Source organism: Ambystoma mexicanum, chromosome 6q (genome assembly GCF_040938575.1).
Source record: "Ambystoma mexicanum isolate Mex_15411 chromosome 6q, UKY_AmexF1_1, whole genome shotgun sequence".
NCBI lineage: Eukaryota > Metazoa > Chordata > Amphibia > Caudata > Ambystomatidae > Ambystoma > Ambystoma mexicanum.
In genome coordinates this window covers 809513986-809540041 of record NC_090937.1, presented here as the reverse complement: position 1 = coordinate 809540041, position 26056 = coordinate 809513986, and the positions used below count along the sequence as shown (strand labels likewise).

Genomic DNA, 26056 nt, shown 5'->3' with positions numbered 1-26056 from the left:
CCTTCACTGGTTTCTGAACATTGAGAAGGCTGCCCTTTTCCTGCCTCTGTAACACTTCTTTGAAATGTGCTGTTCTCTGTTGATTGTTTTACTGTAAAAAGGAATACATTTACAATAAACACAAGGCCTGCTACCAAGAGACATAAAAGATATCCTGGAATCTTTGTTTGTAACAGGACTGCACGTTATAATGTTAACTGAATCGGATAGTGCATGCAGAAATGCTAGAAGGACTATTCAAATATGAAACGGGAAAAATGCATGGTTTAGACAAGTCAGAGGAAACCGCGCAGGCCTTTGTTGGCCCTTGGAGGAGTGTCACTCTGTGCGCACTGCCCAGACCTGTTCAATTATTGGAGAACAATGGCACTTTCTTGCAATCATGTTGGATGAGGCGACCATTTCTTTCTTGCTTTTAGCACCTTTAATACATAGGCTCTAGCACTTTGTAATTAAACCTTCGCAACCGCGAAATCAAGCTTTGATAACAGGAATGATACTTAAATAAACACAGCAGCACTGAAGGCATAGATATTCAGATTTATATCCACAGAGGAAATACTTGACAAGACGTGTTTACATAGACACAATAAAAAAGCAGACAGGAGTTGAGGCCGTCCCTTCAGATGCAACTCGGAGAAGCATAGCGAGCTGTAGCTGTGTCTTTAAGACTGTACAACATGAGCACAGGAGAAGGCCCTACACATACACGCCAGGGACAGTCTCTCAGAAGGAGCACTGGGGAGTCAGCTCCTTCTCCAGGCGTCATCATGTCGTTAGAAGTGATACACCATTTTGACTTTTTAAATTTAATGTTGGGCTTAAGTAATACTTCAACTGCTTCACTGTGACTACATGTTAAGCCGAGAAAGTGTCACACGTATCCCATTTGTCATACCTTGAAGTACTTTTTCAGTGCCAGAGTGTGTGCACCTCCCATGTCCCGGCTAATATAAGTGGTTTAATCTGCTGATGTCGTGAGAGCCATTGCCGTATAGTTATATTTTGGATTATAGTTTGGGATACCATTGGCATTTCGTTTTTGTAATTCATATGTGTATTTCTGCTTGCAGAATCAGGAATATATGGGGAGGACCTTTTCCAGAATTGCACATCTAAGCTTCGCACACATTGCATACCGTCACTCAGTGTATGTGTGCAATTTGCCAGTGTCGCAGTAGTAAACAAAAGACACGTATCTGTTGTGACCAAGTCTGCGGTCTGATTTTGGAGGCCGACAGTGAGGTAGTCACACCATGCTCTTTGTGTCCCCGCACTAATGCAGGGTGCAGTCAGACGAGTACTCCTATCCTTAACCCTCTGACAGACACCAAAGACCCTCTAAATGTCAGTCATAGGAGTACTCACATCCTTCCCTCTCTGTATTCTTATCTTTTCTTCTCTGACAGAAACCCAAGACCCCCTTAAGCGGCAGCCGTAGGAGTATTATTATTATTATATTACTATAATGGTTCTGTATAACGTCCTTAATACCAGAGATAGGTTTCTAAGCGTGGGATCAGGATTCGTCCCTGTGTTGGGCTGCGCTGTCTTGCTTCCAAGACAATCACGTTGTCCCTGAGTTATCCCCCCTCCCCATTCCTATCATAAGTATGATATCCTTATTCCTCCAACACACACCGGTTAAGGAGACTCTCTCTTTAAGGGAACAACTATACATCATGTACAAGTCTCCTACCCTACGAGTGGGCAAAAAATATTCTATCTTTCAGCACAGGAGCCACAGGACTATTTCACATTGTGTCTGATACTCGTGCAGCCCATGGAAGCCCCATGGCTACGAAATTGCACTCAAACAATAAGGAAGTGTAACGCGGAGAATGCACAAACAAGGAAACAAACAAACCCCATTCTCTCAGCATCTTAGAGACTACACACCCCAGAATGAAGAAGGTTTAAATGTTACAGACCACTTCCCATGTTTATCAGAGTATTTTCTTATTCCAGAATCATATGCTGGGAGAGGAGAGGGACCCATACTAAAGCATGCAAGAACAGCAGTGGTCCTAGGGAGTGGGAGACAGAAACCATACCTGTACTTAGGCCTCTGGAATCTAAGATGGCTGCAGAGTTTCATATAAGCACAGACCAGCCCTCTTTCAAGCCACATGACCTCAAAGCCATGCCCCCTTTTTTTTCTTTTTCCTTATAGTTTATAACAAAGTTTTAACAATATATATTTTTTTATTTAGAGGCTGAGTAAACTGTCCATCCATTAATTATTAGTATTACATGAGGTATCACTAAAAACAGAACAAGCACAGTCCTTCTCATAATTCAATTCAGTTCAGATTTTGTGTATTTCCCCTGAAATTCCAGGAGAAGGAGTATTCTTCTAAGCCCTAAAGTCTCTCCACTGGCTCCCGGTGGCTGCAAGGATCAAATTCAAGACCCTCTGCATAATCCACAAGGCCTTCTGGGGCCTGGGACCACGGTATCTCCAACATTTCTCCCTAAATACTCCTCTGCTGGAGCCCTGCGCTCCTCTAATTCCAATTTACTGTCTAACACTTCTCCGAGCAGAGAGTTGGGGCATATCTCTCTCCTTGGCTGGTGCCTCCCTCTGGAACAGCCTTGCTGCCCCTCTCAGACTTGAGCCGGACCTCCTTAAATTCCAGAAACTGATCAAAACCCTGCTCTTCTCTACCTCTTTCCCTCCCCTGCTAATCATCCCCCTGCCGCTGTTACTGGTGGCCTGATCCTCTTGAATCTTACTGGATCTCAGGCCCTTCCTCCCTGTCAACACCAACACCCCTCCCCCCATTGCACTGCCTTGCAGGCCTCTGCTTGGTGGCTTTACATCCCACATTTGTGAGTCGCCTTGTCCAGCAGCTAGCCTGAGGTTCTCCTCCTTGGCTCCCCTTAGCACTTTCCTCCTGGGCCCTCCTTCCATGACTTGTCCACCTCTCTCTTCCCCCTTCCGTCCCCTTCCCTTGCACTTCTCTTCTATGAACTTGCACGGCCGAATGCCACAAGGCCTAGTAGGACCACGACTATATATTGCTGTATTTTACTGTTTTTGACATTGTTATTATTTACCCTGTTCCCTTCCCATTTCACCTTGTGGCGCTTTGGAACACAATTCTGTTGTATAAAGCGCCTTACAAATGCTTAGTAAAATAAATTTAAAAATAAGAGTTTTAAAATAGCCAAAAGATTCTCTGGCCACTGCTTTGGTCTGAGACTGCAGAGTTGGTTTTGAATCATCACCATTCCCAAGTGCTTGACTTGGGAGGAATGCATCCTTGCGCAAAGTAAATTCTGCAGATCAGATAGAAAGAGAGGACATAGAGAAGGTTTGCCCAAAATCATGATTTCTGTTTTTGGGTTGTATGGAGAACGTGTTTAGTCGATATCTAATGATCAATCTGGTGGGCATGCGCAGTGATCTTGAGTTAGTGACAAGGCCCCGGGGTACCTCTGAAAGGCATTGCTTGGATTATGAGGTAAGGGAATAAATAGGTACCTTCTGGTGTGAAAGGATATAATCCATTCTAGTGCTTCTTTACCTATGCCACGATCAAATAAGCAGGAACTCCGAATTCTGTGCTCAACCAACTCAAAGGCTGCCAATAGATCAAGGAAGATAAGCCCTGAAGCCCCGTCTTGGTCCCTGGTAGATTGCATGTCATCCCAGATAGATAACGGGAATGATTCCGTAGTATGTCCAGTCCTGAAGCCCCCTAGCACAAGGTCAAGCAACAGATTGTTTTCAGTGGGTCTTGCTGATAATGGGAAGTTTAATATCATCATGAAATTACTAACAGTCATAGGACTTGGAAAAAGGGTGTTTACTACAGGGTTCTTTGAATTGTGTGTGAAGAGGGGCATGAGCGTCTGTGTATGGACTATTGCATTTGGACAGGGCAATAATGGGAGGTTTGTAGAATGGTCTGAAGAATGTAGTGTTTCTAGCTTGAAGTAAATTTCTCCTGCATGGGGTCTGGCATGGATTCACATGCTCATGAATATTCCCCGTCGTCAGGCTGGGAATCCTCTGTAAAGAAAAAATCAGTATCAGTTTCGTTTCTGATCTGTCTTTCTTAGTAGTAACCAATCACTGGTCTCTGGGTCATACTGCCCCCAGCCAATGACTGCCCTCTCCCTAAGCCCTGCCCCTGGCAGCCATCCTCCGGTTTTTACTGCACGTTCAAGTGCTGGGAGTCCTCGTGCTATAGCTCTCAAGCTTTTACTGCGTTTTGTGCTTTTTCAAAGAGATTTATCTCATTTTTCGGTTAAATCGAGCCTCAAGCTCCACTGTTTCTACATCCGATCAACGGGGACCCGTTTTGGATTTTCTACGCCCCTCAAGGGTGAAGTTTTCGTCGAGTTACGCTTCTTGGAGGATTCCAGAAGTTTTCTGAGGCCTACCTCGCAGACGAGAGGAACATGGCCCAGGAGAAGGGAAGCTCGACTCCCGGCAAACTGTTCAGGAACTGCCATGGATGCAACCTACAGAATGTGTTCAAAGGAGGACGAGCATTTAAGATGCCTCTACTGCCTCCACGAGGACAAAACGCACGTGGAGAAGGACTGTGCATTTTGCATGAACATGTCGGACCGGACTATGAAGGATCGTCAGACCCGTCTCGACAACTGGCTAGAAGGCAAGAGCCCTTCAGGTGAGAAGAAGAAGAAGTCTGAGCGGTCTTCTAAGTCCTGTGAGGGCGCCCCAGCGACGGGGGCCCAACAGAAGGCAAAGAACCGTGAGTCCGCAGGCACCTGGAGCGCTGAATGGTCGGGCTCCTCGGCTGCCAAGCAGGCTGCTTCCTCACTGGCGCCATCAACCACGAGCCAACGCTCTGGCTCGGGGAAGAGGAAATCAGAGAACCCAGGTAAGCTTCTGGAGAGGTCCCAGTCGATCTCGAAGGAGTCAGCCGAAGGGGAACGTGGCGGTGACCCTCCCCCCAAGATGAAGGCCGCAAGCACGCACAAGGTGGTGAAGGCCTTGATTCATCCAGCCAAGGCCTCTATCGAGGAAGTCGCTACGGCCCTGGCGCAGCCTGTGGAGGCTCCCCCAGTGGAGGCGACCTCGGGCCTAGAGTTACCCTGCCACCACGGAGGGGATCCTCCTTTCAGCCCATCGAGAAGACTCCCGTGAAGACCCCAGTGGAAAAAGAGGGGGGGGGCGGTGGCCATTACGGACACGGACACAGCCTCCGAGGAGGAGCTGGTTGAAGTCTTGGAGGGCCTCAACCAGAACGTTGAGGAGTCCCGGTCCCACGAGGAAGACGACAAGGGCGAGGGTGGCACCGATGAGGTTCCAGTGGAGAAACCATCGCTCCCGTCGCATCCTGAGCCGCAGGACAACTTGGCGGCCATTTTGATGGCAATCCAATCCTTATGCCTGGAGATAAGGACGAGGTTGCCTCTACCCCCGACGGACGACCCGGAACCGGGCCCGTCGGGAAGCCCCGCAAACAAGAGGAGGAGGATTCATCCAGCCCTGCCTTTTCAGCCCTCATGACCCGCTCAGCCTTTATCCCCGTCCCCTGTCCCCAGGGATGACACAGGAACGGATACAGCCACGACAGGGACGGATGACGACGGTGGTGACGACGGGACGGATCTCCCATCACCGATTCCTTGGGCCTCCCCGCCTGATGAAATTGGCTCCTTTCACGCCATAATTTCCAGGGCATCCGAGCTTTTCCAGCTCTGCCCCGAGGAGCAGAAGAAGGTAGGCTTCCCCTAGCAACGATGCAAGGCCAAGAGGAAGACGGTCCTCGCGGTAACGCTGCTGGATGAAATCTGGGACGAGGGACTTGCGCTCCTGAAGAACCCATCCATGACGCCTGCCAAGAGGGACCGGTACGAGAAGAAGTAACGGGTCCCCGACGCCGCCCCCTTGTGCCTGAGGGCACAGCCAACCCCGGATTCGGTCGTCTCGGCAGCGGCCAAGAAGAAAGGGGGAGGGGCATCGGCTTCATCTTCAACTTCCCCACCGGACGGCGAGGGAAAGAAACTGGACGCCATGGGACGATGAGTCATCTCATCGGCGACGACGATTAAGGCGGCCAACGCCCTAGCGATATTGTCTCGCTACAACAGGGAGTTGTGTTACAAGATCGCCCCCCTATTGGACTTCCTACTGGACGACAAGAGGGCCAAAGCCCTAGCATTCTTGCAGGAAGGTGAGGTGGCGTCGGACCACGCCATAATGGTAGCACGGACATTGCTGACACCGGTTTCTGCCAGTTGGGCAACAGCGTTTGCCTTAGACGGCGGGGGTGGCTCAAGGCAACGGATTTCCGCCAGGACATGCAAGCCAAGGTCTTGGACATGCCCTTTGACGGGAACAATCTGTTTGGAAGGACAATGGATGAGTCACTGCAGGCCATCAAAGCCGACACGGCGACAGCTCGGGCCTTTGGAGTGCTACAGCAATGATGGCCGCCTTTTCGGAACTCCGGAGGCAAGCAAGGTGCCTCCAAAGGATTCAGCGGTGGCTCCTCGACGTACCGTCAGGCGGCCCGTTCCTCGTCGCAAGAAGCCTACAGGGGATGGGGCAAGTCAGGTGGATCTCGTCATCATCGCCAGGGAGGCCAAGGCGGCAAGGCTTCTTCCAAGCAAGACTGAACCGCCATTGCGTCGAGCCCCCACCGAAGCACCCCAGTGGGAGGCCGGCTTACGAAGTTCGTCAGCGTGTGGGAGTCCATCTCCACCGACCGTTGGGTGCTGGATGCTCTGGCCCACGGGGACACTCTGGAATACTAAAGAAGTGCCCCCGAAGTCCTCCCATGGCCAGGAAGGAAAACCAAGTCCCTTAACTGCTGTTAGAGGTAAGGGCGATGCTCAAGAAAGGAGCCATCAAGCTCGTCCGAAAGAGGCGCCGGGGCTCCGGAGTATACTCAAGATGCTTCCTCGTCAGAAAGAAGACAGGAGGATGGCATCCCATCCTGGACCTGCGTCGACTAAACAGATACATCAAGGCACAGAAGTTCCGGATGGTCACCCTCCAGCACGTGCTGGGCCAGCTGGAGGAGGGTGACTTCCTATCGTCGTTTCACATTCCCATACTAAAAAGACAACAAATGTTTCTCAGGTTCATGGTCCAGGGACGGCACTACCAGTTCAAGGCCCTCCCATTCGGATTGAAGTCAGCGCCCAGGATATTCACCAAGTGCCTAGCACCAGTGGCGGCACGGCTGCGCCTGCAGGGGATCCACGTCTACCCCTACCTGGACGATTGGCTCATCCGAGCAAGAACAAGGGAGCTCGCCCGTCGAGCACACAGCGAAGACTGTCCGGCGGCTCACGGACCTGGGATTCTCCATCAACTTCCCCAAATCCCACCTGGCTCCATCGCACTGTTTCTGGGAGCCAGGCTCGATACAGTAGCGTGATTGGCCTCACCGTCGGAGGAAAGGACAAAGGCCATCCTGGGCAAGGTGCAGCGTCTGCTGGCCACAGACGTGGCCAGGGTGAGGCCCATGAAGTTCCTTCTCGGAATGATGTCCTCATGCATGTACCTGGTGCGCCTGTGCAGGCTTCGGATGCGCCCTCTGCAGGAGTTCCTCGACGCCCGTTGGATGCAAGCGACAGGCAGCTTCGAGGGCAAGATCTTGCTCAAAAAGGTATTCCGCCAAGCAATTCAGTGGTGGGGCACCCGCGCGCATCTTGCGGCGGGCATGGACTTTCAGACCCCAACACACCAGGTAACGGTGATGACAGATGCCTCCCTCGAGAGGTGGGGAGCGCACACTGGAGATCTTCACGCGAGAGGCCTCTGGCTCCCGGAGGAGAGGATACTCCACATCAACATACTGGAGCTCCGAGTGGTGTTCTGGGCCCTCAGGTCTTTTCTCCCATTCCTCAAGGGCAAGGTGGTGAGGATCTTCAGTGACAACACCACCACAATGTTCTACATCCGGAAGCAGGGAGGAACAAGATCCTCAGCCCTGTCCAAGGAAGCCCAGGACCTGTGGCACTGGGCCATTGCCCAGGGTAGTTTCTGGTACACTTTCATCTGGCAGGGACAAACAACACAATCACTGACTCGCTCAGCAGGGAGCTGCGCTCGTGCCACGAGTGGGAACTGCGGCAGGATCAAGTGGATCGACTCTTTCAACGATGGGGCAAACCCCAGATTGATCTGTTTGCGACGAACTCCAAGTGCCAGAGGTTCGCCAGCAGGTTTCCCCAGCCGAGGAGCATGGGCAATGCTTTCTCGTTCCCTTGGGATGGCCTGTTCCTGTATGCGTTCCCTCCGTTGCCGTTGCTACTGCGACTCGTCAACCAGGTCAAGAGGTCCCGGTGCAGGATGATCCTTGTCGTACCGGCGTGGCCGAGCCAGATCTGGTGCCCGAACCTTCTGGAATTGTCAGCGTTCCCACCAGTCAAACTGTCGACGGACGCAGATCTTCTCTCCAGAGAAGGAGGTGCCATCCTTCCTCACGACCCAGAGTCGCTGAACTTGCAGGCCTGGCTCCTACAGCATTAGAGTTTGGAAGGTACGATATCCCGGCGGACTGCAGAGAGGTTCTTGCAAAGGCCAGGGCGTCCTCAACTCTCAAATGCTACGGACACAAGTGGAAGAGGTTCTCTGTCTGGTGCCGTGCACAGAAGATTAACCCTCTATGTATTACAGCACCTCAAGTGCTACCGTACTTACTGTCGCTGGCCAAAGCTGGACTAGCTTATGCTTCCATTAAGATACATCTGGCGGTGATTTCCTGATACACCAGAACTGCAGGACGGTCATCCCTGTGGTCTCATCGCCTGGTGAAGGAGTTTATGAAAGGACTGTTCCGATCGTTCCCGCCGGTGAAGGCACCAGCCTCGGCGTGTGAGCTCAACGTGGTGCTGTCCAGGCTCATGGGGCCGCCATTCGAGCCTTTGCATTCGGTGCCGTTGAAGTTCCTGTCGTGGAAGACAGCGTTCCTTGTGGCCATCACCTCTGCACGACGCGTGGGAGAGATTCAGACCCTATCCTGCAAGCCTCCATTCTTGACTTTCCACGAGATGAGAGTGGTGCTGAGGACGCACCCCTCCTTCATGCCCAAGGTGCCGTCGGACTTCCATCTCAACGAGCCCTTGGTGTTACCATTTTTCTTCCCGTCGCCTTTGTCGCAGGCCGAGAGGACTTTGCATTCGCTGGATGTAGCTAGAGCGCTGAAGTTCTACATGGACCGAACGAAGAGTTTTCGGAAGACATCACAGCTATTTGTGAACTTTGGACCTTTGAACCAAGGGAAGGCTCTCTCGAAGGCTTCCATTTCCAGATGGCTCTCCGGCTGCATCATGCACTGTCATCGGTTGGCAAACCGACCGTTGCCCGGCCGTCCGAGAGCCCATTCTACCAGAGCGATCACTGCTACCACGGCGTTCCTGTCTGGTGTGCCCCTGCTGGACATCTACAGGGCTGCTACGTGGAGGTCGACGGACACCTTCACAAGATTCTTCTGTGTCGACCGGGATTCCAGGGAGGAGTCCAGAGTCGGCCAAGCAGTGCTGCGTAACCTGTTCGCCTGAAGGTGGGCCTGGTGAGGAGGTAAGAGTTGCTTAATGTTGAGTTTATATAATGCTTAATGTTGAGCCTTTGCCACCTCCCGTGGTTGTGCATGTGTGTACTGCTATGTATTCTTATATTCATGAGCTTGTGAATCCATGCCAGACCCCTTGCTGGAGAAGGAACAAGTTACTTACCTGTAACTGTTGTTCTCCAGCATGGGTCTGGCATGGATTCACATGCGAACCCTCCCTCCTACCCCTCTGCGGCTCTTCACTTGGTCATACTGCCACTTTACGTGCTACCAAATCTGAGGATGGCTGCCAGGGGCGGGGCTTAGGGAGAGGGCAGTCATTGGCTGGGGGCAGTATGACCCAGAGACCAGTGATTGGTTACTACTAAGAAAGACAGAGCAGAAACAAAACTGATACTGATTTTTTCTTTACAGAGGATTCCCAGCCTGACGACGGGGAATATTCATGAGCATGTGAATCCATGTCAGACCCATGCTGGAGAACAACAGTTACAGGTAAGTAACTTGTTCCTTATAAGAGGGTTTTTTCTAGAGTACAGAAGAACTTGCTGAGCAAGCTTTTGTTAGGAAGTTAATGGGTTGGGTGGTATTACATCCATGCTCAATCTGATCATGGATCCATGTGTTTGGTTAAAGATCTAGGTCACATGAACTATTTGAAGTACAACAGGTGTGTGTAGATGGCAACAGACAGACTCGTGGCTTGCTATGTGTGGTTGGATGGCTGATTTAATATGGGTTTGTAAAAAATAATTGTGTTCTATCAGTTGAAGGCTGTTAATTTGGCTCTGTAGCTGAAGGTTGAAAGTCCTTTGTGACAACTAGACTAACTTGTGTCTAGAGTATGCCTCTAATCACAATAAAGTTCTTTGGAACAATATCCTGTCATTCAAGTCATTCATTATAGCAAGACCTCTTGGTTACAGAATGTGTCTGTAAGGCTAAAGTCTTGTGCATAGAATCTTTTCCTTTAACCATGGTGATGATGCCAATCAACATGATCTTTTCACACGCTGCTATCCCGCAACTGCCTTCGCGTGGGTTTTTTTTCTCAGCATGCACCTCCTTTGTGCACGTGCCAGTCTGGCCATGCCCTAATGGAGGACACACCCATAACTCATGCACCCCACCCTCTCCACAGATGTCTCCTTTCAATTAACAATTCCCCCTCCATTTCTCACCTTTCTTTATCCGTCGATCCTGACCAACCCACCCGCACACACCTCTCTCTGTACGTCCCATGCAAATCTCCCTTGTTGAATCCACCCGGTAACTATTCCCAGGCCCCCATTCCCCTTGCCTTACACACCCTCCTCCAGCCAGCTCTGGTTCATGGTATGGGCCATACAGGAAGGTGACAAATGCCGGCACCCTGATTGTCTATAGGTTGTGTGCACATAAAGTGATGAACACTCAATTTTTGGGGTGGTCTCCTGGACAATACACATTGCATAGGATTCACCGGCATAGGTCGTTGATGCAAATGCCCTCTTCATAACCGCCTACCTAAAGAGAGGATGGTCTACATTGATTTGGTCACTTTACGAGACCCATAATTGTGAAAGCACATCAGATAATTCATTCTAACTACATCTGATTTAGATGTTTCAAACTAGGCCTGCCTCACCCGATGCATACATTTAATTTTCATCATAAAGTTTTTGAACTCCCTTGTGGTTATGTACTTTACTTTGACAGGGTCTTGTACAGCACAACGTCTTCCATTTTATTGCCTCTTGGTGCTAGGTCCTGTAGGAGAGGGGGTGGGATTAGAGACCTGAGGTGGTGAAGCATTCATATCAGGCGCAGCAGTTCTCTCTATGCTGGCGAATGTGTTAGGGCCTGTGGGGGGTGGTGTTGCCATAGGGGAGCCTGAGATGTTTTAATTCAGTTTGATTGCTTACTAACACATTCTGCCCTGTATGCACGGTGGTTTGTGCGGAAGACAGTTCTGTGCTGGGGTGGCTGGTGATGTGTGAAAGTTGTTCAAGTGGCAAGGCCGCTAATGAGAATGTGTTTGCTGGGTGATGTGTGCAGTCCCGGGAGGATAGCTCAGGGGCAACGTGCTCGCCTTGGAAGCAAAACGACAGCAACACCGGTTTGATCCCCAGGTCCGCGCTTAGAAACCTCTGGGAATTAAGCATCTTATAAATAGCCTATCATATCATATCATGGTGAAATGGTGGAGGATGACTGGTTTAGTAAGGGTTATTAGTAATGGAAACTTCTATGACTCATCTTGAGTATGCAGATTCAAAGGCCCAGTCTTATTTATTTTGGATAATCGGTGATCACTTGTACAGATGAGGCACTCTCTTAGTCATGTGATTTTCTTGGATCGCTTTTTGAGTATGTGGTAGCAGAAGGTGTCCCTGGCTTATTTTGTGATGATGAGGGATCTTGTCTAACAGTTTCATAAGTAAGCATTACTGCACAGGCCTTTTCTTGCTTATGTGTTTTACGCTCCTCTTATTTTCAAGCTTGTTTTCCCTGGCTCAAAGCGGCAAACCTGGCTGGCGTCCCGTTGCTGGGATTTCTGGGTTAAGGAAATGTATTTTGGGCAGGTGGTGATCTTCATCGTCACCAGTGTAGGTAAATAAGCAGAACTGAGAACACTTCCCTTACTTATTTTTCAATAATTCAAGTTATAGTTGGTTTCCCATTGTATCTTAGTGTCAAAGCTTCGACATGCCCTGTTGCTGAGGTATCTAGGATGTGAAAACAGAGGAAACGCTTTTCCCACCAGGAATGATTTCTAAATTTCTATGCATTTAGACAGTTATTCTCGCAATTGTGTACCCCATGGGGTTACACTACAGCAACCCTAACAAGTGAATGAATCATTGTACCACATTTCAAATTACTTACAATCGCTATAATCCAAATTGGAGACATTTGATCACAGAAAGGAATCATGTATTAAATATCTCGCATGAACGAATCCTTATACGATATTACAAAAAGGAAAAGCACAATACAAAGTCCAGAAAATACCCCAAATTAACAAACAAAAAACCAACTAATCTACTGTAAAAAAGATGAATGTCATGAACAGTGTCAAGTCTATTGGAGGACACCAAGTGACCCCCAAGCAAACCCTGCAATAACCAGGGCATAATGACCCTTCAAGAGTAGTTGTAGCTGGTCTCTGTTATTTATTGCAGGGTTGCCTTTTTTTTTACCTTAGATAGTTGGTTTTGTTTTAGTTAATTTTTGGTCTATGTTAGACTTTGTGCTGTGCTTTTCCTTTTTATAATCTGTGATTTCTCTTCCTTCATGCAAGATATTTAATACATTATTCCCGTTCTTCCATTTTCTCATCAAATGTCTCTGATTTGGATTCTAGAGATTGTATGTAATTTGACATGTCAGACTGGTGATTAATTCACGGCGCAGACAGTAGCGAAAAATGACTGTCTAAAGTCATAGATATTTACAAATCATTCCTGGTTGGAAAAATCTTTCCTCTGTTTTCACCTGATGTCCCCAGTTCCCACTGGTTTTGGGGTTTTGCCCTCTGGTTTGACAGAGGTATCTAGGTTGAGCAGTGTTATTCTAGGCATGTGGTTTTGTGCATTGTTGGTTCCAGTTGTCCTAATTTTATGGGCATGCCTCATATTTAAATCAGTTGCTCGAAACAAATTTTCTCTGTGCAAAAATACAATTCTTCTTTTTTCTTGAGGTGCAAGTTCCAATTTCCTTGTAAGAAAATCAGTAAGTACTTGCAACTCATAGACACATTGAAACTCCCATCAGACTGTCCACCTTTCAGCCAGGCAGCGCCCAGCTAACACTCACAGAACAATGATCCATAACGTGCACCCTACAGTCCTGTCACCTGCTCACTGACAGCAGCTGTGATTATCATTCTATTAGCATGTGTGCATACTAGCACAAGACAAACTATGATACACACCATTAATTCACAGATTCCAACAGCAAGTACAGTAACTATGACAAAGGAAAAAATACATGTCCCTTCTTGTGGCTTAGTAAAGTACCCAGTTTGTGGAAAGGCAGTTGATCCAAAGTCTCCTGGGCATTGTGTTCCAGAGGATAGTGCCTGTAATGTGAATTGGAGACCTCCTCAGCATTTCTGGTTGTAGCTTGGAACTACCGCTAAGGTTGACTGAATGGATCATGGTGTCTTGCCCAAGACATCTGGGCTGAACTTCTTCATGGTTCCTTCTGGGCCATTGCTCGGTGAGAGGGTTGTGTATTAGATCCTGTTTTACCTGGAAGCCCTGAAGGGTCTGGGGTGCAGGGTTGACGTGGTTCCATCTTTTCAAAGTCAGGAGGAGTCTGGCTTGCTGTGCTGTATGATTTCTGGACTCTGCACATGCCAGGTGTCCTGGTGTGCATGCATAAAATACAGTTATGGTTTCCAACCACCTCTTTTCACACTTTCATCTATTCTCAAATCCATCCACTTGTGAAGATTTGTCTGCGGTATTTCATTGCCTTCCTTACATGAGTCAATTTACAAGTGGAAAACATTTAGGCGTCTATCTGCCTTTCACAACAAAAAAGAAACGTTCCTTTAGATTTTGATAACTAGGGGGAATAAGCAGAGGGCACCAACCATGTCAATGTAATGAGACCTTTAAAGAGTTGGTTCCAGGTGCTCTTTTTTCAAAGACCTTCCTTGACCTTCTTCCAAATGTCACAGTTCATTATCTCTGGAAAGCATAGATAGGATCCTAAGGCAGATGTTAGCTCAATACAAATGAATATATAAAGCTTATGGGGGATTCTAGTGGGCCATGTGTTTAAAATATAAGACGCATTTAAGAGATCTTTGCATGCTTGCTTTTGCAGATCCAAATACAAAGTAAATTGGAACCGGCCAGAACACAGGTTCGCTCTCGTTTACATGCAATCTTTAAATATTATATGACAAAGAACTAAATATTCCCTCGTGTTTGGTCTACAACAAATTCGTAGGCTGGGATTGTAGGTTTGCCTCAAACATAGGGAACGCTGTTTGATCGGAGTGGAGCTGACTATTGTAATTCCTAAAATGGCAATGTGCACCATGTGTCATCGCAAAGCATGTGCAGAAATGATATCTCAGACATTTTTAGAAAGCCACTGAATCTGCAGCATTGAACATGAACTCGCTCATCGGTTTATTTCGGTCGTTGTCTACATCGGATGCCCGGCAATTTCCAGAAAAGCATGACGGGAAGTGGGCTTCCTGGCTGGCCTTCAACATGAGGTTTGGAAATGCGAAAGCACAGAAAAGACGTATAAAGACCCGTGAATGGATAAGTCATGCAACACATTGGGCCTCATTACAACCCAGGCGTTAAGGATTTAACGGCTCCGTCGGCGCCGTTAACCCTTAACGCCTGATTACCATTTTAACGCCTGCTTTTAGCAGGCGTTAAAATGCAAGGCGCTAACCCGCCTTGGTGCTAATTACGGCACCCTAATTTACGGTGCCGTAATTAGCGCCTTCCCCACTCCCATTATGCCCTATGGGGCAAAAATGGGAATGGGGAAGGGTAAATGGGGAATGGGGATTTACCACCCCACTCACCTTGGAATGGGGCGGTAAATCCGCCATCCACCATGGTGTAAACGGAGTTTACACCATGGTGGTAAAGTAGGGAACTTACCGCCTGGGTTGTAATGAGGCCCATTGAGTAGATGGGAATGACATAACAGGGCAGTCATGTCGGTTATACATATCCAACGCGCCTGCAGGGCACAGCAAAGGGAAAACACACTGTGTTCTTCATGTCGTGTCATTCAGAAGTCAGGGAAGGCTGTGGTAAGCCAGAATTTGACAGAATGCTTTTCTTCATGCAGAGATTGCAACATTGTAATCCCTGTGAAACTAGCAGGAGAGCGCCAACACAGCTTGTTCTGCCCCCCGCTTGGTGAATGCAAATGCTTTTTTGCCTTTGATAGCTAGTCCAAGCGTTGCTTTGTATCCACAGGAGTCATGCAAGCTTTGTGCGTCCCACAAACCTGGAGAAAGAAATGCATCCGCAGACCTACATGGAGGATAAACATCTGTAACTCCCGTCGCATAGTTTGAGAATGTTACATTTTCATAACACGTGTTTGGGTCTTGCCGTTGGGAGCTTCAGGCTTCTGGCACCCTCCATACAATCAGGGTATCTTTCCTTCATTTTTCAAGCCTGAGCCCAAGAGAGTCTGTCTGTGACAGTCTCTTGCCTAAATGCAGAAGACTTCATCCTACCTGATATATATTCTATATAAAATATATATACAAATAGAGAATGTGTTTATGTACATAAAGGAAGGTTACACATTTTATCAGTGCGGTGATGGACTTGGCATAGATGTGACATTTGTAATAAGGTTAAGGATCTTTATTTATGTACCCTACCATTCAGTTTTGGAGAATTGATTGATGAGCCCAAGCTGTAATTTGGTATGTATTTATATTATGGTGACGGACATAATTGTTCTTAGCAGTGATAAGGATACGGACTAATGTTGTGATCATAAAGAATGAAGGAGTGGCATGAAGTGCAACTGAGCAGACACACCGAGCCAGGGTGATGAGGAAACAAGGTCGTTTTATGCATAAGATAAACAGGTTCACACATGGCAGCTGAGATTTGGAGAGAGCGTTACAACAAGACCGGCCAGACTGTGATGTCAGAAGTATCTCTGGCCCTTACACAGAGGGGGCAGCTTATATAGTGGTATCAGTATTATAACAGCACATTGGCCCGATTCCAAGGGGGCGCAACGTAGACAGGCTTGCATAACGGTAAGAATTCTGTCAGTCCGCCTTGCGGTTTTCTTGTACCCTTTTGTAAAATGTAGGGTCAGCTAGCTGGCCACTTCTATGAAAAAAACATAACAACAACTGATATATCAAATAAGGTAATGACATAGTAAAGAGAAGTACAGCACTGAGGTGTGATGTGCTGTGCTGGGCACGTAGAAGAAATCTGCTGGGCCTGAGGTGTCATATGTGCTGAGTAAAAGTTTAAGAATTAAAACATATTGGTATACAGAATGGGCAGACTGCAAGTCAGTGATAACACATAGATATTCTGCCGCAACACTACCATTGAGGTTCCAATGGGTTTGGAGGACAGATGATAGCTATATATCTAACCAATGTAAACCAGAATTTTCCTAAGAGTCTTGTTTATATACAATCTAAAATGTGTTTCCATTGTTATTCTTTTTGAAATCATATATGTATTTGTATATTATCGTGATTGCTATTTCTGTTTGTGATTAATTTATAATTTGTGTGATTATTTTTAAATTATATGTTGGAATTGTGTCTAGTTCCATTGGTTATGTTTGCGTCAGTGTGCAAGGGGCTAACACAGGACACTATGGTTATTAGAGACAGATACTCTGCATGTACAAGCTACAAATGTGCGTGCAGGGACACACACACACATGGGCCACATCAAACTGGTGCATGCATCAAGGGTGGCCTGGGCCTTACATAACATTCATCAGAATATGAACAATTTCCACTTTATTGTGTTATTAGAACACATGAGCTGCCACATGGGCAGCCGTGTAGCCCACACCCTCCTTGCTCAAGGACTGTGTCCTATAATATGTTCAAAGTGGTTCCAATGCTGCTACATTGACCTGGGAGGTTTGTAACTCACAGGTTACTCCTTTCTCCTCTGGCCCCTTGGAATTGCGTGTGACATCACTACCTGTATTATTGTGATGCCTGCTGGGCTGCAATTGCTGCTTGATGGGCTGCTTTGTTGGGATGTTTCTAAAAATCACTATTAAACTATTGTGGCGGCCGGTAGCAGCCAGCATGTTTGTAGATTTGCTATGCAGGACGGTCATGTCTGACTGGAAAGTAGGCTGTGGTCGGGATGATGAGATTGGATGGCAGACAATTCTAAAGTGGTTTCAAGGTCGCAGTAGTAGACTGCTCCGTCCCAGAGTGTGCCCTCGAGACATCATCAGCACTGCACTCATTAGCCCCCCATTACCATGTGGAGAGGCAGAGTTTCTGGCTCAAGATCTTCAGCATCGTCCAATTAATCTCCTGCATCTCACCCAGTCAGAGGATTCATGGCTCCTCCTGATCAGCTTGCATATTCTGCAGGTGAATGCATTGGAACATCCTTCTACTATCTCAAAATCGCCAAGACGGTTTTATCTCACTTTACCTTTGGTATTGATGGCATTCAGAAAGAGGTGTTCCACCTAACAGCCGGTGCAAGTCAGACATCCGTGTCTCTAGAATGCCTAAAACAGATTGCGCTCTAAAGTCGGAAATGGTAAGATCTAAGGTCCTCATATCTGGATTTGCACCCAGAACCTCTGATCATGTCCACAATAAGTCCTCCATATCGCTCACCAAGGAAAATGTGAGTGAGTGGCAGCTCTTTTTCTTTTTAACGTGGCACATTTTTGAACCTTTATTCTTTCTGCTTCTTGGGACCTCTTCAAACCATTTGTCACTTCAGAAGCAACATAAAACACATGTATTTACTACTCGCATATAGTGCCAGTAACATGGAATGAACGTCATTGCTGAGATATTCAGGCATTCTTCGGTAACCTAAAATAAGATACTGTGTGCCAGGGCAACAAAATGAACATTTTGTTTTGTGGAATTTTGAAATACTTCCTTTTCAGGTCTGATGTATTTGTGTCCTTGCCATTAACGTTTGCCAATTGCTCATCTCTGCTGGTTCAGGAAGGAAATAACCAGAAGACAGGCCTTCTCTGTCTATTCCCCAAGACTCTGAAACCACCTCTCGTAAAAATCAGACTCATACCCTCCCTTCTATGGTAGCCAGTGATAATAGAGAATACAATTACAGAGAAGGCTATAACAGAGAAACAAAAACAAAGGAAAAACATTGAACATTTTAAAAAAAAATACATATGGGGGTGGGGTTAGAGGGTAACACCAGTGGGAATGGAGTTGGTTTACGCACATAGAGAAACATGGTGTTTAGGGGAGTGGACCTCCCCAAAAAAGTTGATATTTTTTCACTGCTATTTTTGCTTAAAAAGCATTCTCTGTTATGTATTCTCTGTAAACACATAGAACCTGCTTCTGCAGTTCCGGAAGGAGCTCAAGACCATCCTCTTCAAGGAATGGCTCCTCCCTAACACCTAGGTCCACAAACTCAACGCTCCCCACCCTCTCTGAGACTGCGTGATCTGCTTCCTCCACTGATTGCTCGTAGATCCCTTGGTACCAAACTGCACTCCCTCCCGCCCCTCTGTTAGCTCTCCACTCCCTTGTTTCTCTGCTTCCCTCACCATGTTCTTCCCCCCTATGATTATAAAGCACTGTGTTGCTTCCTGGAGCTAGGTCTGCGCTCAATTTATATCCTAATATTAATAATAATAATAATAATAATAATAATAATAATAATAAACATGAGTAACTGCCACTACATCACCATTTGGGGATAGGTGTGCACCAGTGTCTGACTGTATCGGCAATAGTGTTTGTGGTTGCCTGCAACTACACAGTAGGCTACACGTACAGTGCGGCAATGTCATGCTGACTACATATGTGCTTGATTCTGCTGTTTCACAATTAGCACTTGGGCGTCTCCATTATAGAAGGTGGCATCAATAACGTTAGTGGTAAGTGTTATTTACTGCCAGACATACAATAATATACATTACAAAAAGACAAAAACCAGTTGCTACCAGCATTAAATTGACCATGGTTGCAGAAATACAGTCAACAATAAATGCATTAGTGCAATAAATCACTATTACAGCAGAAAAGCATGCCTCTTCGTGGTGATAGTTATCACTGGAGAGAAAATTGAGTATCAGCTGATCCTAAAAAAAACTAGCTGCAGGTACCTGCAGTGTAGATCATGCGGGGTCCCTTAAACCTTCCAGATGATGATGTAGGAGTAGTGAGTGCTTGATATCAAAATTGATATATGCTATGCATGACCTTTTATTTTGCACTGTGAGCAACATATTTCAAATATGTGTTTTAGCTGTGTCATATTTTACCTACAGGGGTAATAAGTACAGCCAGTGTTTTCCACTGATGGTAATGCAATAGTGGTGGCACTAATTCCTAATTGCAATACTGCTTGGGTTACAGCCTACGCTGAGCAGTGATTTACCACTGGCAGTATTTGTTTCATAATAGGCCTCCAGATGTTACGTGAACACTATTTTTACAGTGTCCCTTAACATTGTGTATATGTTTATGTGCACGTGCCACGTTTGTCCTATAGCCCATGTAATGGTTCACATCCGTTTTCTGCCAGTTCTGGGAGTGTTATAGTGGAGTTTAGGAACACTTAATACCTAGTCTAGTTAATATCAGCAGATTTCAAAGCATTGGGGAAGACCTTTAGATAGCTGCTACCCATTCTTGCTATCGGTGTGCTATCAGTGGGAAAGGTTCATGCCAACAGACCTCTTCCTCGCGACTTTTTTACCTTTCACGCATCACAGAATCTTGGGCAGCTTCTCATTTATTTCATTGCCAGTCCACCAAGGTCCAAACACATCTGATGAAAGCCATACACCATCAGAGTAGTATTGGTAGTAGTTGTCCTTTTTAAAGGGCCCTTTCCCATTACTATGTGCTTGTGGTGGGATCACACTCGGGCACCGCAGTCCAGAGTATCAGAAAATTACCCCAAAAGGCTTAGAATGCATGTGTGCATTTTGGCCAAAATAAGGAATTGGGTGGGCTGGCCGGGCTCCAGCAAGCAACCCAAGACATCAGGCAAGTGGACGGGTACTGAGGGAGGTCAGGGCAGTGCATGTCTGCAAGAGACTCTTTATGTGTCCAGCTGGACCGACTCATACAGCAGTGGTGGTGGGTGAATTATTTTAACTGCGGGGGTGTAACAATTTGAAGAATATGCATGAGCGACCAAGTGTAGTGAGGGATTCTGAACCAACCAAGAGTGGTTTGGGAGGGGTCACCCTCCCCCGAAGAGTTTTTCTAAAATGGTGCATTTTACAGCACACTTTCTGTTCAAGTTTAGGTAAAAGGCCACACAGTTTACAATCGGTAAACATTACAACAAATCCATTAGATGCAACAGTGCACAGGAGCATGTACATGATACAGTTACCCAGTATATGCCAGTATTCTGCCAATGCAAAAATATATGTCCATGCTGACTGTGTCCGTATATGTCCATGATGGCTGCACAAATATATGCCAGTATTTCCTCATAAGAACATGCTCATGTTTGCTTTCCCCATAATGACACTACGAAATCCATGCCACAGTAACAAAACATGTCTTTACTTGATGCACAAATGCCCCCCATATATATGTGAACACTCATCATGTGTTTTTAATTATATATTTAGAGCGAAAAACATACAGACCCCACCCCTGGCCTTAAACAGACAGGCAGTGAAAGGGATGAAGTGGTCTTCAGTATACTTTGTGCACCAGATTTACCAGCGCCACTGAAGGATTCAGACGGCTGTGACGTCACTGATGGTTTCCCTAATATTTTTTCCGAGGTCCGGATGAGCGAAGGCATGCACATTTTATACGCTGGCCTTCATTCATGTAAACTGATGTGCAGGGCATTAGGTACACCAACAATCTTTGCATTGGCAAATCATTGAAATGTTTTAAGATTCTAAGCAAATGCAAACACTACATTTGCATTATTATGGAGTGAGTGAAAATAACTCGCTACATAATGCAAATGATTTTGATTTGGGGTTTGGTTAACATCATGAACCTCATGGGTGCCAAAAGGGTGTCATCCACCCCCAACAACGTGCCTCCAGCCCTAGCATTAAGGGACCCACACTGCATTGGCTATACCTCTGGAGTGGTTGGGGTGGGTGGATCCACTATCCTGTAGCCAAGCTCTGCCTTCTGCCACCACATATTTACATCCAACCCAACTTAAATAGACATGAATATACATGTCATGGTTTCTCAATATGTTTCACCATCAGGTTCATTTATCACCATTGGTATTTCGAATCTACACGTGTCTTGGGAGCCTGAGGCTCTTACAATCCACAAATGAGCTCTGGAAATCCTCAATTCAGGTTTTCACCTATGCTGGAAAACCAGATAGAAGGATGTTTTTAAGTCTATTAAAAGAACCCCAAAGTATGAGCCATTTGGTCAGATCTCATTGCGATTTCTATAAGATATAATTTCTCCTCTAGGGTGTCTCAAAAGTATTCTTAAGATGACAGACATCCATGCTTTGCCCTTGAACTTCTTCACGGGTCAGGAGGGAATCGTGGCTGCGAAGTGATGTAGCTTTGTGTGACATAAGAGACACTTCAGCCTATGGAATGTACACTCGTAGCAAACCCCATACTCCTTTAAAGACGTCAATGGACTCTCACCCACCAGAAACAAAAACAATATATTTTACCTGTCTGGGATCTGGGATCTGGGAGTCTCAATTGATTTGAGAGGTATAAGGTGTACAGAAAGGGCAATTCATTGCAACAAAGCCTTAAGTATTTCTAAGTGGCCCAGTGACATGTCTGACACTTCCATCTAGCCCTGGCTGTTCAATGGTAACTCCTTTCCACCACTCCTTACTTAGTCTATATGTTGGGTTTGGAGCACAGATCGATATTTCCTCACACCATGTTCCTGCCTTTTGTGTTTCTTTGCATGGTTGTAGACTTTCTCACTAAAGTCTAGAACTGTGTGTGCAAGAATCCATTGAATGGACTGCTCAAATGGGACATTGTCTGTGTATTAAAGGTGCAGAGCACAATTGCACTGATTGTCTGCAGTTTTGATGGTTGGATGTGATTTGTAGCCCACTACATGCAACAATCCCTCTGGATCACCTAGAAATCAGCGTATCCTTCATGACCGGTGTGAGCAGGACATTGATTGACATATGTTTATCTTCATTCTGGTACTCGTAGTTTTGCTTTTCAATTATAAATGTGGAGCTGCAGTACAACGAGTGAGGGCCGAGCAATTCACATATGGCACTGGGACAACCTGAGATAACTGTACAATACGCTGTGGATGGTTAGATTATCAATAAACGTTTACAGCTTTTCATTATTTGGTACATGCAGGCAGCATGCGTGTTTTCATTACGTGCATCAAAAACGTAGCCTTGCAACACCCTATTATGTGCTTGTCCAACTAGAAGACAAACTTTGCACATGTTGAAAACTATTCAGTTGACCTTTTCTTTGACAGATGAATCTACCGACTACTGTGAGCTGTGGTGGAACTTTGCATTAAATGCACATGACCCCATCACCATTAATAAACTCAACATTAGCACTATTCCTGAAGGATTCTGCATATGAAAGGATCATCAAAGATGAGCTTGTCTCATGACCCACTTGCCATTAATGAATTCCTGCTGGACAGACCTTTTCTGAAAATGGGACTGCAAATCACAGCTCCCAGGAAAGAAACAGTCATTGATAGCTGGGAAGCAAACCCAGTCATCATAGCTCTGGTCCCATCACACACCTTCAGACCTGACTGGAGTCTGTAAACATGACAGCTAGGGAAAACCAGTGAGGACTGGCACACCCCTTGCATACTCTCCACCTTTTTTCAATGCTTAAATATTTGAGTCACTTCTTAAACGTTAGGCATGCTATTTTCTGACTTCCAATGACAAAATGTTAATTGATGCCCTTCTTTTCAATAATTTGGGATAGACCCGAACCCGGAGCTCAAGTAAAGAATAAAATCTCACTGCACATTAATGCCATTATGTGTGATGTTGCATGCTCACTATCCAGTGGAACCAGGGTACACGGTATGCTTCTATGAAGTGTGATGAACTCTCATTACATAGGCCTGTAGGTCTGATAAAATAAGCTTGGCCTTAACCTGCTTTTCTTGCCTTCCTGAAGCAGTCATCTAGAAGTTTCAGCAGCCATTGAATGCCCATCCTCAGTGGTGAATTCCCCTAATGGGACTCTGGAGATTTCCAGATGGACCTAGGCACCATGGGCCTCTTGTGTGTGGTTTTCTGTTCCTCTTACCCTCTCTCCCATCTACAACTCCCCCTCCCTTCCGCCTCTTCTGACCTCCCTACATCCATTTGAAGTAAATCATTTGTTGGAAGGCTTCCAGTATTTTATTGCTCACTCTTAACAAAGCTTATATTTCAGCTTTTAGTTATGTTTGATTATTTTGTCTTCACTATATAAGAACAAATGTGTTTTAAAATTCCCACTTTTGACCTACTTCTTCAAACACTCTTGGGGGAAGAACCCTCACCCCCCAAAACACCTGCGCTGGGCCCTCATTACAAGTTTGGCGGTGCAGTAAAAAAGTGGCAATAATTCTGATACTGCTACTTTTTTGGCCTCAAGCGAATTATTACAAACTACGAGTTTGCCCTTGAAGTCGATGATTTTCCTTCAGTACAATCCTGGAGGTAAATCCTCCACTTTACTGCCAAAAAATCGGAAAAATTAACATGGCAGAATTAGCACCAGTGGTAATTCCGCGAAAATCCCTGTGCAGTCCAGTGGATTCGAAAAATGGGGATTAACAGTTCCCTGCCACCACATGTAATCCCATGGGAAAAACTCCCAGGATCAAGGGGCTGTAACAGTACATGACTTTGTTGGTAATTCGTAAAAACTCGCAATGGTCCTTTGTCTTGCTCGCACCATGTAATATGGGCCCACATTAAAAAACATTTCCAGTGCCACTTTACGTTCCCAGTGCTTTGTCAGCGGCATCATAGTCGTGTTTGTTGCATCGAAATGGCACACGTTTCGCAGACGAGCGTTTAATGTCGCACGTATTCGTCGGAATGCATTTGTTTATTGTGTGTTCGTTTTCATCCGTTCCTCTGTTTGCTTTTAGGTGTACAATCGACTGGATAGAAACTGCTGTGGTTTCAGGCCCCGAAAAGAAGATGCCTGCGCCCACCGAGGCCTTAAAAAGAAATGTGAAGAATCTGAAACGGCTACCCTAGCCCACATCATCCAGAGACGTCATGACCCGAGGCATCTGCTCTTCACTGATAACAAGGGCTTCTTTGACAGGAGCGAAGATAATCTGGATTTCAGGCTTCTAGAAGGAATACAAGAGTAAGTGCATAGCCAGGTCTGCCACATTCAACCAACTTTATTGTCATTTGTAGCAGAAGGACAGTTCAGCTAAAGCCAATGACAGGTTATGATTAAGCAGCATAGGTCTTTGCCGGAAGTGATTAATATTGTCAGAACCGGGAGATTTATGGTATATCCAGCTCCGTGCATGCACAATGCTCATGATGATCGTGCTGCTGCAGGGGCACGCTGCGCACTGCACTAAGTGAAAGATGTAACTAAGCAAAGGTTACATCTTTCACCTAGCATAGAAACATGGAGGCAGTGCCTCGACCCTAGCACCAGGGGCACTTGGCGAGCTTTTTAATTGGAGTGGTGTAAACAAGCGTGTAAATATTTGCCACAAATCTGCAAGAGCAACCGAGCATGGCCATGGAGACCAAACCATCCAAACGTTATTCAGGGTGGTTCTCCCCCCAAAATTATTTTGGGAGTAATGGGTTACAATGATGCATTATATAGCACACTTTTTGTGAACAATCGGGTAAAAAGCCAGAAGGTTTGCAATCGGTTTGATCAGGTAACTCATGTAACAATTCACCAACAGTGGACAGGAACATTTTCCAACACTTTTCCATGATGACTTTCACCACAGTATATTGCAGCCTAAAATATCATTTTCACGCTGGGTGTGCTCATATGCTCCGATGCGGGCTGCACCAATGCATGCCAGTATTCCCTCATAAGAACATACTTATGTATGCTTTGCACATAATTCCAGTAATGACACCATAAGAAACATGGCCGAGCTGGCTCTGCCAATTTATGCCAGTACTCCCGCGTAAGAACATAGCCCTGTTGGCTTTGCCATTAAAAATGCCATGCCACAATAAGAAAACATGTCCAACATATCATAAGATAACATAGCATAACATAAAATAACATAACATAGAAGAACAACACGTATCATGCTTTCCTTATTATAGATGACACTTTTTAGTGGGCATCTATGATAAAGCCAGCATCACAAGAATGATTATGTGGCTAGACTGGCATTTTAGTGCAGCCAGCCTACCTATTTCTTACTGTGGCATGTTTTTTTTGTTTTTTTACTGGGAGTCTATGGATAAAGAAAGCCTGATAAATGGTATTATGTGGCTAGGCTGGAATTTGGGTGCAGCCAGTCTAACCATGCAATACAACTTATCATGCTTGTATTATCATAGATGGCCAGTGAAAATGTCACACCACAGTAAGAAATGGCTAGAAAGGCTGTACCAAAATGTCAGTCTATCCACGTAATAACAGGTATAATGTTTGCTTCATCATAGACACCCAGTAAAAAATGGCCTGCGTGCTCCCTGCCCTCCCAGTGGCTTGCAAACACACATAAGCACATCCATCCCCATTCACTCACCACTGACTCACCAATCCACCCTCTCTCACATTCACCTTTACCCACACCCAGAACATTCACACTGCATTCTCTGTGCACACACCCAGAACATTCACACACTGCAGTCTCATTTACAGAATTCGTGCTCTCAAACCTGTACATACATACACACCATTCACATGCA

General features: G+C 46.1%; 1 protein-coding gene across 1 annotated transcript in view; it reads left to right on the top strand.

The window, feature by feature from the left end:
- The window catches only part of GASK1B (golgi associated kinase 1B), a 323049-nt gene that overhangs the window by 240618 nt on the left and 56375 nt on the right, over positions 1-26056 (top strand). Inside the window, exon 3 of the mRNA XM_069631333.1 lies at positions 24289-24515. Within this exon, the coding sequence (XP_069487434.1) occupies positions 24289-24515 (227 nt within the window). The remainder of the gene's footprint in view (positions 1-24288; positions 24516-26056) is intronic.